This window comes from Choloepus didactylus, chromosome 5 (genome assembly GCF_015220235.1).
Source record: "Choloepus didactylus isolate mChoDid1 chromosome 5, mChoDid1.pri, whole genome shotgun sequence".
Lineage (NCBI taxonomy): Eukaryota > Metazoa > Chordata > Mammalia > Pilosa > Megalonychidae > Choloepus > Choloepus didactylus.
In genome coordinates this window covers 38,195,923-38,209,545 of record NC_051311.1, presented here as the reverse complement: position 1 = coordinate 38,209,545, position 13,623 = coordinate 38,195,923, and the positions used below count along the sequence as shown (strand labels likewise).

The following is a 13,623-nucleotide window of genomic DNA, read 5'->3' as shown; positions in this document are numbered from 1 at the left end:
GCCCCATGTGTGGGCCCCTGCTGGGGTCAGCCACTGATTAGTGTTGCCCAGAGAAGAAACCCGATTTCATCCTCTCAGTCCCCAGCCCCTTTTGTAAGGCTGATAAGGGACTTAAGCCTAGATAAGGGCAGAACAGAGCCAGGATCATGCATATCCATAGATGCAGGACCCTGGGTTCAGGAAATACTAGCAATAACCACCTTCAAATTACCTAAAGAAATTAAACTGCTCGGGCTGGCTAAATATTGCTTGACATTGTCTAGGAGGAGCCTCTGGGCTTAGAGGTAGCCTCGGTCTAGATCAGGCTAGGAGTGGGCTGGTCCGTGCTCCATCTTTCAACCTAGTACTCAAGTTCCGCTCAAATTCAGCCAAACACTAGAGAAGACTCACCCCGCATCCATGTGTCCAACTGGACAACTGCAATTCCATTCATGATCAGTCACAGCACCAAGTTGCTTTTTGGTTGCCAAAGCCAGCTGGGAGGAATGAACAGACAAGGAAAGACTCCCAGTGTCTTCATAAGTGGCATTTGATAAATGTTTGAGACAATGAAACATTGGCTAGTTTGCCATTCCAGCAATCAGGAACAGCCAGAAATTTGCCCTCTGAGAAAGGGGAGGGGGCCAGCCAGGTATTTGACTTTCCACTGTACTTCCCTCCCCTCCCTGTCCTTAAAACCTTAATTAATTTCCTGAGTTTGCTTTCCTTGTTCATAGCCTGCTGTTTTTTTCTTCTCGAGGACTTCTCTACCATAACTCCCCTCCCAAATCTATGTCATGGTTCCTCCCAAGGAGCCCAAGTTACCATGATACCAACAAAATGGTTTCTATAATCCCTTTTACCCAGTTTCTATGCAGATGAATCTGTAGAGCCCTGCACCACTGTCTAACACCATCAAAAGTACTGGATACAGGATAGTGGCCTTTCTATGGCGGTAGAGGAAAGGGCAAATAGCTTTAGTCTGTCTGGTTTCCCTTGCAGCAGACTGTATTGCAAGAGGACAAGCCCCACATACCTGTGTTTACTTTGTCCACTAATCCTTCATCTGCTTATTAGAATTCCAATCCCAGAGCTTCTACCTCCTGTCTACGACACCCACCCCCATACCCCAGTATAAACCCTTCCCAGAACCAGCATAGATTGATTCCTGTCCTATCCACTTTGCATAGCCCCTCCCAGCCCATATTCATATTTGGGAACTGAGTTTTCTGGTCTCCCAGGCATCACAAATGGTGCAGTAAGGGAAGAGATCACACTGCCATACAGGCAGAGTAGTAGAAATGGGCCTTATATCTGGAATATAAGAGTGGCAGAAATGGACTAAGCTGCTCGTGTCCTTTACATAGAAAATAATTTATTAATGAGCTCACAGGTGAGTATGAATGAAGCTCCCCCCCCCCTCCTGCCCCTGTTACCTACAGTATTGATAACCTTTACCCAGCTAGACGGGGCCTGGACATACCCAGTTCTAGGTGAACCCTCTCCCCTCAAGTCTGCCCACTCTTCCACAGAGTAGGAAGCAGAAATGAAAAGGCATGAAGGGAAAAGAAGTGCCACATTTGGAGACGGAGGTATAGAGGTGTGAATGGTGGGCAGGACATCAAGTGGGAAAGGAACAGAAATGGAGGTAGTTTAAATGGGAGATGTTGCGTACTGAAGAGTTTCTAAGGAGTAGTGACAGTTACGTTTCATTTCTTCACATGTCCTTGTACTAGAGAGAGGCAAGATAGCACTGACCCCAAGGGAGGTGAAACTGAACTTGGGCTGAGGATGGAGGAAACAGCATTCTCAATCCCTCCCTGGCGGTGCAGACAGACAGACATAGCTCCATATGTACAAACTTTACACAAAATAAATAAGGAACTGAGATCAGCTTGGCTAGGTGTTCCCCCTGGATTTCTCCTGCCCCTGTCAGAAGCTTCCAGGGCATCAGCCACAGAACCTTTCAGGCCCTAGGCATTTATGTTATAACCCCACCCCACCCCCACCCCGAGTCCACCTCAGTCCCAAAAGCTCCCTGAGGGGCTCTGGGCCAAGTGTCTCCATCTCCAGAGCCCTGGAAGCACACCTGGAACTGGGTTAATTACCAGCTGGGCCCCAAGCCCCTAAGCCAGTGTCCGAGCAGGCTCAGGACCAGATCCTTTGCCTTCCTAAGTCCTCGGAATCCCGCTCAGGGCCGGGCACCTTGCTCCATTTGTTGGTGCTGGCTCCGCACAGCAAACCTATTGACGTGCACAGGTATGGGCACGACAATCTTGGGGTTTCTTACAGGCTCCCCAGAGCGACTGCTCACATTGCCAGCTTTAATGCGCTTCCACTTGGCTCGTCGGTTCTGAAACCAGATCTTGACCTGCACCTCGCTGAGCTTGAGAGCATGGGCAATCTGGGAACGCTCTGTCAAGCTCAGGTATTTCTTGCAATGAAACTCCTTCTCCAATTCCAAAAGCTGCTCACTGGTGAACGCTGTGCGACGCCGTCGACTCTTGCCTCCAGGAGCTGTGACCCCTGTTGCCACAGGTGCTCCCTCTTCGGCTCCAGGCCCCAGGCTTCCCTTTAGCTTCGGTTTAGGTCCCAAAAGAGCCCCTGGACCCCCTGCAGCACTGTCCAGGAAGCTGTCATCCTCGCTGTCACCACCTGAGCCCTCTTCCTCCTGCTCGCTGCCTGTGGGATCTCCTGCTGGTGCCTCCAGCTTCTCCTCATCTGAGCTGTACACCTTCCCCTCTGCTGTGGGGAGTGAAGAACCAACATGGGGAGGGAGAAGGCAAGGGCAAGACAGAAAAGTTGGAGAATACACACAGAACCACGGGAAGGGCAATGACAACAGGAACACATATTAACATACGGAGGGGATGAGAAGGATGGCACATCCAAGATGGGGAGTTGGGGAGAGAGTCAGGGAAGACAAAGAAATGGGAAGAAAGGTATTAACCAGCACAGATTTTACTATGGCAAAGTGGGGGAGGCGATAAAAGTATATTGAAGGAAAACCATTCCCAGGGCTGTGTCCCCTTAACTTTCCCACCCTCCCCACCCCCACTTCCTCTCATTCTCCCTACCCGCCACCTCCCCAGCTTCCTCCAAACCCAGAGATCAAGGACCCAGCTTTTCACTCTTACTCCACCTCTCCAAACCCAGACCCACAAAGCCTCCAGTCCCAGAACAAAGCAGTGTGAGATGACTAGGCTTAAGGATCCTTTCAGAGTTACTGTAGGGGCGGGGTGGAGCAATGGAGAATGGACTTTTGCAGACAGATGGGGAGAGATCAGAGAAATCAGGGCTGTAGGCCTTTGTTATTCACTTAGGCCTGTCTTCTCTTCCACGAGACAGTAGGCTCCTCCTTTCCCTTTTTACCAGATCTACAACTATAGAATCTCATTTCTAGATGGAGCCTTCGAGATTTTCTGATTCCCCTTTCCTCACTCCCCACCCCCCATCTGGGTCCAAGAAATCTTATCAAAGCACCTGGGAATCTGGAAGTTTTCCTCACCACCCCCTTCCCAAATCTTAACCAGACCATCCAACTCAGAATGCGGCTCCCATCTCCACACAAACCTGTCTGGTGGCCAGATTTTGCTCCCAACCACTCAGCCTCTCTGATCCCTTTTCAATCCTTATCCTTATGCCTTATTTTTAAAATGCTATCATCTCTTTTCCTACCTACCCTCTCTTCCCACCAAGGTTGCTCGGGCAGCCCAAACAACTGCTTTCTGCTCAAGTTCAGAATCTAGAGGATCCTGAGTTTAATGCCAGCTGGGAGGGCTGGAGGGAATCAGGGAGAAGCAAGAGGAAGAAGTGGAAGTGGAACAAGAGAAAATATAGAAAGGGCAATGGCAAAAAAGTAATTCTGACTAATTTAGTAGATTATTGATTTGTAATCACAGGCACATAAACCTTTTGAATCTACCCATAATTCTAGAGTGTAATTCAACCATTAGTAGATCATCTCATCTGCTGAAATTTTTGTCAAAACTTCAAATAACGCATTACAAATTGTTTTTAGTTGTTGTGCCTTATTGACTCCCTTGTTTTCTGCCCAAAGGACCAGTAAACAGTGAAACGACAAAAAGTCAAAAGACAACCAACAAACAGGAAAGAAGAAAAAGAGAAGATGGATAATCCATGAACCGAATTATCAGCTCCTTTCTAATAGAGTTCACTTTTGGGGGTGGGGAGACTTCTGAAACAGCTCTGGGAGGGTATCTATATGTCTGTCACATATCACATGTACACTCACTCATAAACACTCTCAGATTGAGAATACAACAACTCAGGGTAAAATAAATTCATGGACTAGTGAAACGCAATTTAAGAGAAAGAGGGTGTGCATGTCTGTGTGTACAGAACATCTTTCGGTCGTCAGAGCTTACCTGACATTCTTCTCCCCTAACATCTCCCTAACTGCCTGCATGCCAACAAGGACTTCTCTTGGGCCTCCACTACCAGCCCAGTCACTTCCTATCCCCTGCCTTATTCTCCAAGTTGCCCTTTTTTCTCTCACTGATGGAGTCCATGCCTGCTCCTTTTCTTCAAGAGCCACTTACACATTTTTCTTGGAGACCAGAATTCTTAGCCCACATCCTCCCTCCTCCATTCTAGCCTCCTCACACCTCAAGGCTATTTTTACCCACCCCCCTCCACCTTTTCTCCCCTGGATCCCTTCATTCTTTATCTAATCTCAAAACCCATGTGGCATATGCTGTCAGCCTTACCCGGTTTTCCCACCCTACTCCTATTCAATTGCTCTTCTTCAGCAAATGATCCTTCATTCTCCAAGCTTCACCAGCGTCCACATTCATACACTGTCCATACATAAATAAAATGCCTTCCTTGTAAAATCACTCCAGTCACCCCAGGCTTTCCTCCTTATCTCATCCCTAGCCAAACCCATTTTGTTCCTGGCAAGATTCACATCCTTAGCTTCCTCCTTCGTTTCTTGAAGGACTCTTCCCCACACTATTTCCACTGCCACAGAACACACACTTAACATGTCCCAAACCGAGCTCCTCCCACCACCCCACCCATCCTGTCTTCCCATCTTGGTTAATGGCAACTCCATCCTCTCTGTTGGTCAAAACAAAAATCTTGATGGAATCCTCTCAGAGCCCATGTTCAATCCATCAGCAAATTCTATTAATGCCACTTAAAAAATATATCAAGAACGTGACCTCTTCTCACCACCTGCTCTGCTTCCACACTAGTCCAGTTCCCCATTATCTCTCACCTGCTTTATGACATTTTCTCCTAACTGGTTTCTATCCTTCTGCCCTGGCCCTTCTTCAGTATATCATTCCCTCTGTTTGGAATCCTCTTCACCTAGGTTTTTGCAATGGCTCATTCCCTGCCTCCTTCAAGTCTTTATCAATGAGCCCTTTCCTTATCCTTTTAAAATTAAAACTCTCAGTATTCCCCATTTCCCTTCTCTGCTTTATTTTTCGCTATAGTACATGTCACCAACTTTATCCATTTATGTTATTGGCTGTCTCTTCGAAGTTCCATGAGGGTAGGAATTGATAATATGTTTTATTCACTGCTGTATCTTCAGCATCTAGGAAAGTATCTACCCAGAGTAGGCACTCAATAAATATTTGTTGACTAAATAAAATAAACCATTCCCAAGCTCGCGCTCTCTCTTTTTCCGTCTCTGTCCCTTCCTTTCCCAAGCCTCTCTCTCCTAAGTTATTTCCCACAACCCTATCCGCCTTTGTTCTGGTGCCCATAAGACATTCTCCTCATGGATATTACCCTACCCACTTTTCAGGATGTCCTCTGACCTCACATTAGATGGAGAGGAATCAATATGCAGTGGAAATCTATAGGCTCTTATCCTAAAAAAAATGAAGAACCATCTCAAACATCATTACTAAATCTTTTAACTTTAATTTTAAAAACATAGATTACAGTAAAGGATTATTAAAAAAAAAAAAGTTTGTAAACTCAGCCCAATATTACCATGCCTTAAACAGCTGCTAAAAAGGTAGGAACTGGATTTCAGGGCTTGAAGGATGAAATCATTAAGTATAGTTCAAAGCACCAGGGGGTGAGTATCCAATGAATCTAAATTGATGATGATTGAGATGAGGCTCCCAGGTTCCCTGAGTTGGCAGGGCCCTCCTGAGATCATATCATCCACCCCTCTGCCTTCAGACAGATTTCATGAAATTAAGCCCACATAAGTGGGCCATCTTCAGTGCTGTGTGCTTTTAAAGCCACACAAGAAGCCTCGTTCTGTTACTTAGTCTGGGTGGGATGCTGAGTGGTAGGGGTGAGAGTTTCTTCCCTGAGTCTTTAGAGTCATGACACTGAAAAACCACTCTTGGAAAAGGATGGGGGTGGAGCAATAGAGGAAAACAACTGAGAAGGGAAAGAGTAGAGTGAGACGCCTCAGGAGAGCATGCTGGGACAGTGACAGAGACCTAGGAGATGGAGAGAAGGGAAGGTCAAAAACAGGCAGAGAGAAGTAGGGTGGAATTGTGGCAGAAGAATTCAACGATTCAGAGACTCGGAGAAACTGGAAGGGCTGAAAAGTTTGGAGAAGGAGAGATAACAGAAAAAAAAGTCAGGGGATTCTGCATGATTTTTTGGTAAACCTACAAGTTTTCTCATAAAAAAAAATCATAAAGGATAACTGGGAAAAAATTCAGAGGAAAGAGAACATGAAACTTTTTTTTTCCCTCTTATTTTAATATCCCTACAACCTTCCCCCCCCACACACCAAATTTGATGAATTTGGAGAAAGTGAGACATTTTGGCCTTGTATTTGCGAAATACAATAGAAAGGGCACTTTAGAACACAATACCCAAACTGATGGAAAAACATACAGAAGAATAGGATTAGAAATATGGTAGTCCAATCCTGCACAATTCAGAAATCCTGAAAGAGCTGAAGTGAATTCCTTAACTATTTTCCCTTGAATTGGCTAGGAAATAAATGCAAACTATTTTCTTTTATCCAATTTAACGGTAAAAATAATCAAACAAAATAAACAAAAATTGCAATAGAAAAACTTGCTAAGTGAATCTTTTTGACAAAATTCCTGTCTGCAAAGTTTGAGTTAGAATAATTGGACGTGGTAGATATAATCCATAAAAGTAAATTTTTCAATTGTAGAAGCTATACCTGGTTGATATGAATAACAAAACAAAACAAAAAACTTGATCAACTAAAGAAGCCTTCATTGAAAATTTTACATGGAAAATAATGATTCTGATGAGAATGTCAGCAGAACAAAAATAAAAATTAAAAAATTGGAAACGATTTGCCTGTGCTGGGTATTGGTGGGCCAAACAGATAGAAAGGTTCTGTCCTTCATGTATGAAAATGGCATTACCGGTCGTAAGAAGAGTATATTGAGTTTCTAGCTTGTTCCCTATGGGTAAATCTAGAGTCAATGAAAAAAGTTTGGTCTCTGGTCAGGGGGAAATGAATGCGGGACAGGCTTATTTACTAAGAACATCCAGAGTTCATTTGCAGTCTCCTAGTGAGTGCTATTACCCTAAGAACCCGGAATCACAAGGTTTCAAATATGATTAAAACCCACTCGAGAGGGCAAGCGCTCAGACCCCAGGGAACGCTGCTGACAGGTGGCCTCCCATTTGGCTACATGGGTGGGAGCCAGGGAAAGAGAAACTGCTCCAGAGGTATAGAGAAACCCCATCTTGGTAATGGGTCATGTCAGGCTGGGGAAGAAATCAAGGGCCAAAGAATCCATGGTAGGTATTCTCCAATAGAAAGGATAAATAGCCTGGCCAAGGATGATCTCGAAGGCGGCATCCGGCAGCTACAGTCACCAAGGATGAGGGACTGGTGCTGTGATGCAGAAAACCACCAAGGGAATGGAGAGAAGCACTTTAGACTCCCAGCTAAGAGAACTCATATAGCCTCTGTGCCACACTTCATTCATCCAATCATAGCTCCTGTCCTACCAGAGCTTATCTAAAAATGATAAACCTGGACAAAATAGTCTTTATTATTCACAGAAGAGAAGCCCTTCCCCCACTACACTCAGTTCTGACTTCTCTTTCCTCTGCTTTAAAAACAACTACCCTATACATCGACTGAGGAACAGACTGGTGAACTGTGGTGTATGCAAACAATGGAATATTGAGCAACTACGAGGAGGAGTGAAGCTGTGAGACAAGCAATGAGGTGAATGGATCCTGTAGACAGCATTTTGAGTGACGTAGGCCAGACACAAAGGCAAACACTATAATGCCCCACCAATATGGACTAACTACAATGTGTAAACTCAAAATTGAATCTTACAGCACAGTTTATCAGGGGAACACTCATTGTAATGGTCCCTAGACTGTAAGCTCTTAACAGCAGTCACATCTATTCTTGAATTTAATGGCTATCTCCAGATTCCGAGATGGTGATCCCTTTGTGTGTGACCTGATCGGTCTCTGGAACTGTGGGTATCTGTGTGATACGTGAGACTCAGAGCTAGATTCAGCAGATAGGAACATCAGTATTAGCACATACAGGAACTGTTTAAAAAGCTGAAAAAGAGTCTAGACTTCAATTAGTGATATGAATGAAGCAGATCTGGTTAGGACTAGGGCAAATTGGGCCAAAGGGTAAAGGATGATACTGACTGTGTTCTAAAACTTCAAATTCCATGTGAGACCAAGGGAAGAGATGGTTATCTGGGGCAGGATCTATATTTTCTGTAGTATGCTAAATAATTTAACTTGTACAGTCAGCTCATTCAAACACCACAATTACATGGAACTTTGAACAGGAAGTGAGATCTGGTAGATTTGAACAGGTTAGTGTGAAATAGCGACACATCCCAGAGTAATTAGGGTGGAGAATAAAAATATATATGCAGGGTCCCCCCTGAGGAGCTAGGGGAAAATCCGGAAGTGGTGGACTTCTTCACTTGGGTTGTTGCAGATGTTCTCACAAACATTGAGGACTGACAGTTTGATGTGCCGAGCCCTCTTTCTTGGGGCTTGCCCTCGTGAGGCTCATTGCTGCAAAGGAGAGGCTAAACCTCTTATAACTGTACCTAAGAGTCTCCTCCTGAGTGCCTCTTTGTTGCTCAGATGTAGCCCTCTCTCTCTAGCTAAGCCAGCTTGGCTGGTAAACCTCACTGCCCTCCCCCCTACATGGGACCTGACTCCCAGGGGTGTAAGTCTCCCTGGCAACACAGGATATAACTCCTGGGGATGAGTCTGGACCCGGTATTGTGGGATTGAGAACATCCTCTTGACCAAAAGGGGGAAGCGGAATGAAACAAAATAAAGTTTCAATGGCTGAGAGATTTCAATTGGAGTCAAGAGGTCACTCTGGTGTTTCTAGGTTTTAGTGAATGGGAATAGCTAGAAGTAAATACCTGAAACTACCAAACTCCAACCCAGTGTCCTTGACTCTTGAAGACGATTGTATAACTATGTAGCTTACAAGGGGTGACAGTGTGATGGCGAAAACCTTGTGCATCACACTCTCTTTACCCAGTGCATGGATGGACGAGTAGATAAATGGGGACAGGGACTAAATGAAGATTGGGATGGGATGGGGGGGGATGATTTGGGTGTTCTTTTTCACTTTTGTTTTTTATTCTTATTTTATTCTTCATGGTGTAAAGAGAATGTTCAAAATGGACTGGGGTGATGAATGCACAACTATATGATGGTACATACACCATGGATGACTGTATGATATATGAATAAATCTCAATAAAACTGAATTTTGAAAAAAAACTACCATAAAACTTCTCTGAAACACCCTCAGGAAAGGTTCTCTCCTCTCCTTTCCTTCCCAGGATAATGGATCTCCTCCTGATCCTTCTGGTTCAACTATTCTTCTTCCTTCATAAGCACTAATTTGGGTGGGGTCAAAAGGGAGAAGGTGGGAGGAAACAGATCATTCATCAGACAGAGGAATGATTTGCCACCGTTACCATTTCTAAATCCTCATTTCATCATGTCCAATACCAAATTGTTCCTGTGTTCTTTCCAGAGTCAGTACTTCCTCCCATCATTTACAGCAACCAGCTCACTTTCGGTTTGTTTTTCACTCATCCCCATTAATTCCATGCTTCCATTATGCTACTACTCATGCCTGTAATTTTAGGTGCAATAAGGGAGACTCATTTTCATTTTCTCTTTCACAGGTCTTCCCATTACTCTTCAACATTCTTTACTCCAAAGCAACATAAGGATGTTCTCTACATCACTGCAGTTCAGAGCCTCATTACACGTTCACAATAAGTTTAGAGCAATTTCCCCCATGGCTCCAAGTTCAGAGCTCCTTTCATCCCATAAAAACCCTGCTCAGAGCACCACAGTGACCTTCAACTTAGGCAACACTTTACTCACTGAAACAGGGATGGTCTATTATTAGTAGCTACAGGAGTATTCGTAACTTTATTTTCAAGAGGAAAACCTGAGTTTCAGAACAGGTTAATGATTTTCCTAAGTTACACAGCTAAGGACAGAGCCATGTCTAGAAACATGGTCCCCTAAATCTCCAGTTAATGTTCTTTCCATCCTTTCCAGTGAAACATCTTCTCCTTCCCTCCCATTTGAAGCAAAAGTCCTCTCCCCAGAAGTCACGTTAGTAAAAACCTCCCTATCAAATCCAACTTTAGAGCTCATCCCTTTCACTTAGTACACAGCTCTCTCTTATTCATTAATATCTTCTCTTAACATTCTCAGGAAACTAAGATGGTGGCTAGGTGAGACAGGGCAAAAAAAAACACCTCCATGAAAAACACTAGATAAAAACCAGAAAGTGACCCAGAATACTGGTTACAGCGATGCGCCAGCTGGACGAGGTCTCCTAGTTCCACAGGGGCTGTATACTTGGTGAAACCAGGAGTCTGCATTCTGAAACAAGTGAGTAAGCTGGCTGGAAGACCCGCAGCCATGCGGTGGTCTGGGGAAGCCAGGGTTTGGCATTTGGAGACCGACGGGCTCTTTTAAAACAAAATAAAAAGGGAAAAACCTAGGAGCTGCTACAGCTGCGATAGTGGGAACCACGCAGCAAAACACAGCAAGAGGGGGCTGGGCCAGCCTCTCAGTGTCTGGCCTGGAAGATAGCCTGCTGTAGATACCCTTGGGGCTGGGAGAACGGAGGAGAGAGCTGGAAGCAGAAAGAAACCCCGCGGCTAGCAGCTGGCTCCCTGGAGGGCTGGATAAACTCCTGCCCAGGGCCGTGCCCACAGTCCAGAGCCCCGCCAGTTGTCCTGGAGCTGGGAAGGAGGAACTGTGTGAGGAAGGGGATGTGGAGACGCTCCATTCAGCCACCTTTGCATTAGGCTGAAAGCACCCCAACATGGCCCGGTGGCCTGGGGCTTCCCTTGAGGGATGGCGCACACTGGTGACATAGCATAGCATTCCCTCGGCAGAGGTCCTGGAGGATCAAGGTGGGGCGGAGGGACCCACTTGGAGAATCCCGGGACACTACGCCAAGTCCGGTGGTTTGTGAGACAGCGAGAGAGAGGGTCTGGGGCTGAAATGAAATGAAGGCTTAAACTTTTGCAGCGGCCTTGAATCTCCGGGAACCTGAGGGATTTGAATACTAAAGCTGTCCTTCCTCCCTGGCCACCTGTACACACGCCCCACATTCAGGGCGGATGGCTCCAGCAACACACCCAAACTGAGTTCTCCAACTGAACCCACAAGAATCATTTCCTCACACACCGTGGGGACAAGGTGGAGAACTGACTCGAGGGGTAAAGGTGACTCACAGACGCCATCTGCTGGTTAGTTAGAGAAAGTGTACACCACCAAACTGTGTTTCTGAAAAATTCGATAGGTATTTTTTTTTACGACTTGAAAGAACCCTATCAAGCAAAGCAAATGCCAAGAGGCCAAAAACAACAGAAAATCTTAATACATATGATAAAACCAGACGATATGGAGAATCCAACTCCAAACACACAAATCAAGATATCAGAAGAGACATAGTACCTTGCACAATTAATCAAAGAACTACAATCGAGGAACGAAAACATGGCAAAGGATTTAAAGGACATCAAGAAGACCATGGCCCAGGATATAAGCGACATAAAGAAGACCCTAGAAGAGCATAAAGAAGACATTGCAAGAGTAAATTAAAAACTAGAAGATCTTATGGAAATAAAAGAAACTGTTGGCCAAATTAAAAAGACTCTGGATATTCACAATACAAGACTAGAGGAAGCTGAATAACGTCTCAGTGTCCCAGAAGTCCACAGAGGTGGGGCAAGATGGCGGACTGGTGAGCTGTATGTTTTAGTTACTCCTCCAGGAAAGTAGGTAGAAAGCCAGGAACTGCGTGGACTGGACACCACAGAGCAATCTGACTTTGGGCATACTTCATACAACACTCATGAAAATGTGGAACTGCTGAGATCAGCGAAATCTGTAAGTTTTTGTGGCCAGGGGACCCGCACCCCTCCCTGCCAGGCTCAGTCCCATGGGAGGAGGGGCAGTCAGCTCCGAGAAGGAGAAGGGAGAACTGCAGTGGCAGCCCTTATCACAAACTCATTCTACTGATCCAAATTCCAACCGTAGATAGACTGAGACCAGACACCAGAGAATCTGAGAGCAGCCAGCCCAGCAGAGAGGAGACAGGCATAGAAAAAAACAACAGGAAAAACTCCAAAATAAAAGCGGAGGATTTTTGGAGTTCTGGTGAACATAGAAAGGGGAAGGGCAGAGCTCACGCCCTGAGGCTCATATGCAAATCCCGAAGAAAAGCTGATCTCTCTGCCCTGTGGACCTTTCCTTAATGGTCCTAATCGCTTTGTCTCTTAGCATTTCAATAACCCATTAGATCTCTGAGGAGGGCCCTTTTTTTTAATCCTTTTTTCTTTTTCTACAACAATTACTCTAAGAAGCCCAATACAGAAAGCTTCAAAGACTTGCAATTTGGGCAGGTCAAGACAAGAGCAGAACTAAGAGAGCTCTGAGACAAAAGGCAATAATCCAGTGGCTGAGAAAATTCACTAAACACCACAACTTCCCAAGAAAAGGGGGGTGTCTGCTCACAGCCATCATCCTGGTGGACAGGAAACACTCCTGCCCATCGCCAGCCCCACAGCCCAGAGCTGCCCCAGACAACCCAGTGTGACGGAAGGGCTTCAAATAACAGGCACATGCCACAAAACTGGGCGTGGACATTAGCCTTCCCTGCAACCTCAGCTGATTGTCCCAGAGTTGGGAAGGTGGAGCAGTGTGAATTAACAAAGCCCCATTCAGCCATCATTTCAGCAGACTGGGAGCCTCCCTACACAGCCCAGCAGCCCAGAACTGCCCTGGGGGGATGGCACTCACCTGTGACATAGCACAGTCATCCCTCAACAGAGGACCCGGGGTGCACAGCCTGGAAGAGGGGCCCACTTGCAAGTCTCAGGAGCCATACACCAATACCAAGGACTTCTAGGTCAGTGGCAGAGACAAACTGTGGCAGGACTGAACTGAAGGATTAGACTATTGCAGCAGCTTTAAAACTCTAGGATCACCAGGTAGATTTGATTGTTAGAGCCACCCCCCCTCCCTGACTGCCCAGAAACACGCCCCATATACAGGGCAGGCAACACCAATTACACACGCAAGCTTGGTACACCAATTGGACCCCACAAGACTCACTCCCCCACTCACCAAAAAGGCTAAGCAGGGGAGAACTGGCTT

The 13,623-nt window shown here is 45.7% G+C and overlaps 1 protein-coding gene across 1 annotated transcript in view; it reads right to left on the bottom strand.

The window, feature by feature from the left end:
* Window positions 1-2,044: 2,044 nt before the first annotated feature.
* The window catches only part of GBX1 (gastrulation brain homeobox 1), a 29,495-nt gene continuing 17,916 nt past the window's right edge, over window positions 2,045-13,623 (bottom strand). Inside the window, exon 2 of the mRNA XM_037837621.1 lies at window positions 2,045-2,724. Within this exon, the coding sequence (XP_037693549.1) occupies window positions 2,171-2,724 (554 nt within the window). The 3' untranslated portion in view covers window positions 2,045-2,170. The remainder of the gene's footprint in view (window positions 2,725-13,623) is intronic.